This window comes from Fragaria vesca, linkage group LG5 (genome assembly GCF_000184155.1).
Source record: "Fragaria vesca subsp. vesca linkage group LG5, FraVesHawaii_1.0, whole genome shotgun sequence".
NCBI classification, from domain to species: domain Eukaryota; kingdom Viridiplantae; phylum Streptophyta; class Magnoliopsida; order Rosales; family Rosaceae; genus Fragaria; species Fragaria vesca.
In genome coordinates, this window is record NC_020495.1 from 14,805,116 (window position 1) to 14,808,912 (window position 3,797).

Genomic DNA, 3,797 nt, shown 5'->3' on the forward strand with positions numbered 1-3,797 from the left:
TCGCCGGGTAGGGAAAGTGGTCGGGGACGCTGCTGGAGTCTTCTGGGGTGGAGGTGCGCCGTCGCCGGCGCCGGAGGGTGGAGAACGGACGGACGTCCGCACTTTAAGCCGAGTGCGGACGTCCGCTTCATATCCTTCCTGTGTGTATATATATATATATATATATATATCTATATATATCTCTCTCTCCATGTATCCATCTTCTTTAATCAATAGTGTATTATACGCTTAGCGAGAAAGGGTAACTTATTGCAAGCATTAACTACCAACTAAAGACTCTGGAATCACAAATCACAATTGTAACTGTGTACATAATTTCTGTGCACTAGTTCGCCTGGAGATTCGTTCATCTAGCACATATGCCAATGTTTGCTTTCTCAACATAATGGTACTTTCTCAATACAATGGTAAGCCCTATCATAAATCCTAAATAAACAGGCATATCAAGTGTTGAATTAGGTTATCATGTCTCATATCTTTCAATAGGGAAATTTTAGCTAGCAAAAATAGGAAGACTTTTGGAGTTGAATATGGTCATGCCTAATTACAATAGCATCAACCAGACAAAATTTAGTTACAATGACTATGACAGCTCTATTATGGAGAATGGATAGCATTGGGGTGTTATCTGTGGTTCGGTTTATCTACTTGAACTGACTTGACATTAAATAATGCTATTATTAAACATGCTTTTTACAACTCAAAATAACTCTTGGATTCATGAAAAGAAAAGACATTTCCGTTGTTATGGAGACAAATTTTGCAATACATATGTAAATAACGCAAAACTGCAAACTTAGAAGTTCTTGTCAAGCAACAAGTCATTGGCTACAAAAGTTTAAAATTAATAATTGTTGGTAAAGGGATAATTTACCATGAGCACCGAACACACTAGCAAGTTGGAACCTACAGATGCCTAATATTTCTGAATGTTAGGTCTATGTTTGGTCCTAGATCAATGAAAATAATGACACAACTGGCACTTTCCTACTCAAACGGTACTTATTCGTAATTTTCAGCTACAAAAGTGCCACTGTTATCTTGTTAAAAATAATGCACTTATTTGCAGCTGTTATGATTGGTCCATTTTAAGTTATTCATTTACAAGGACACATACAGGTGCAACATCTGTAACTCATTTACACAACAAATTACATAGATCTTCCAAGAACTTAAACTAGAAACCTCTAGACTACCTATGTTTTCATTTCACTTCAACAACCACAGAAAATCATCAACTCCTATCTAAAATCCATAAGGAAATTGTTGAAGTACAACAAGATTTTACCATCCGACTTGTATAGTGTATGCTGAATGTGGAAATTGCACGCTAGATAGTGGTAACTTGTAACCAATCTTAGTGTTTGATCAAAACTTCCTTTTAAAATTATAAACCCAGTAACATCAGGATGACAATATACCATTTACATGGATTTGAACAGTGATGAAACTACTTTATGTCGCCCTTAAATAAGCATACTCCTGGAGGAAGAGACACACAAGTGCAGAGAGTTTCCTAATGATATCCAGGATATTCTTCATACAATGTGTCTAAAGCTAGTATTTTCCTCTCCCTAGTGCACCTTTATACCTTGTGCAGATAAGATGAGAATCCCTTCCTTTTTTCTTTTTTTTCAAAAGTTGATGTAAAATCTGGTTTGAGATATTACCTCTATCAGACACCGATGAGCTATGTCATAAGGCACATCGGCAACTACAGTCTCAATAACAAAATTTTTGTTAGCATCTTAAGGGGTAAGGTAGACTAACCAGCAATAAGAAAGTGTCTTCCGTAAAGTAAGACGCTAATGATATGGGACGCTATGTCAGAATTTTGAATTACAATAAAGAATCTTTCAAACAAGAACGAGTGACAATTGCTTGTTAGCAGTTCAGTCTTGCACCCATTCCCAGACTCGTGAGTTACATTATCATACTCACTGACATCGTCATGCCATGATGTCAGTCAAACAACTAAGTCATATGTTGGCATATCAGCACAGACCCTTATTATTCATGTACAATTCCGTAATCAGAATTCAGAGATGAATATATACACATATCAATTATTGATATAAGTTTAAAGATAGTGTAGATATCCGATAAAACAGAAGCTTCACTTATATGAAGCATTTTCACCTACATCTTATTCAACTGAAAATTATTAACAGATACATAAATGCTATAAATAGTATAACACCTATAACAATAACTAAATTTCTTCAAAAACAGTAGCACATCCAAAAACAAACATATAATTGCGAAAATTTAAATCTCATTCCCTAAAATTAGAAAAATGAGAAGAAAATATCTGAAATTTTAGGTGATCAATGCTCTAAAGAAAGTGGCATACCAGTGAGATCAGCAAGCAGAGCTCTACAAGGCCCCTGGGTCACATTATTGGCCACATCCAAAATCCAAAACCCAAACACAAACACTCCAATAGCCCTAGGCCTCACGCCGCCGCGGTCGCCGAGCAGCCACCCGATATCGGCGGAGTAACCGATGATCAGAACCGAAACAGCAATACACGCCGCTCCGGCGACGATGAACGGCCTCCGCCGCCCAAACCGGCTCGTGCTCCGATCGCTCATGTGTCCAACCATGGGCTGGACTATCAGACCGGACAACGGCCCACACAGCCAGATGACGCTGGCCCAAGCGTGAGGGATTCCGAGCTCTTGAACATAGGGAGTGAGCAGAGAGAGCTGCAAAGCCCAGCCGAATTGGATTCCGCAAGCAACCGACGCCACCCGGAAAAGTTGCCGGAGCGACGGCCTCGCCGGGCGAACCACCGCCGCCGGAGGTCTGGTAGTCCTCCCGCGGTGGTGGTGGTGGCGCTCCGGGTCCGCTTCTGGCGTAGGCATCTCCGGCGAGGCCGCTTTCTCTCTCTAGAAACTCAGAGAGTTTCTCTCTCTAGAATTATTCTCTGGGAATTTGAGAAGGAGAAGAAAAAGAAGAAAAGTGAGGGAGGGAAAGGTGGCGGTTTCATTGGGCCGCGGGGTAGGCAGTTATGAAGTCACAGTGAGGTGAAGTGTGTGAGAAGTGGGAAAAATAATGAGGGTGGAGATACTGAAATGCCCCTGGGGTTGGGGGTTAATTACGGGGAAAGGGGAAGAAAAAGCGGGAAGGGGTAGTGACCTTAATGATTGGGGTTTGGGGCTTAAATGGCAAATGATGATTGGAAGTAGGGCTAAATGTCGGCTATTGTGTTGAGTTGGCTTTATTTTTTTGGAGGAAGGTTTGTCCTTGTCCTTAATTGCCAGGAATTTTGCACCGAAAGGCTAAATGTGTAATAGCCTTTTGTTTGTTGGAGCTGAACGACACACTAATAGAAAATGTTGATGGTGTCACCCGTGGCAGCTGTCACCTCCGGAGGACAAAACGAATTCGGTCCCATTCTTTTCTTATTTGCTTCAATGTCACGGTGTAACAGCTGTAACTCACTATTTTTACTTTTTATTGTTTGGTAACAAACTAAGATGAAGATTAACGAAGTTACCACTCTAGAATCGAGAGCAGTTTATGTAGAGCTGTCCCTGTCCCTGATATATCATTTATGTTATCCGTAAGCCGAGGTTTAATTTAAACACATCCTATTATTATCAGGAGAACTCTTACAACGTCCGAACCATTTAATGTGGGTATCTTACAGTGTAATTTATTATTCAAAATATATGTCTTTTAGAGAATAATCATGTAAAAGAGTTGTCTGTTCCAATTAGATATCGTTAGTTCATCTGTTAGATCGATTTCTATTTTGGACTCTAGAAACATGTTTAACTTTTTATGTGACT

At 40.0% G+C, this 3,797-nt stretch overlaps 1 protein-coding gene across 2 annotated transcripts in view; it reads right to left on the reverse strand.

Moving 5' to 3' along the window:
• The window catches only part of LOC101303807 (sucrose transport protein SUC4-like), an 8,541-nt gene extending 5,141 nt beyond the window's left edge, over positions 1–3,400 (reverse strand). Inside the window, exons 1-2 of one of the 2 annotated variants that reach the window (XM_004299789.1) lie at positions 3,371–3,400; positions 2,354–2,891 (exon numbers count right to left, since the gene is read on the reverse strand). In XM_004299789.1, the coding sequence (XP_004299837.1) occupies positions 2,354–2,891; positions 3,371–3,400 (568 nt within the window). Of the gene's footprint in view, positions 1–2,353; positions 2,952–3,370 lie in introns of those variants that run through there. The other variant, XM_004299790.1, reaches the window with a different exon arrangement.
• Between the last annotated feature and the right edge of the window lie 397 nt (positions 3,401–3,797).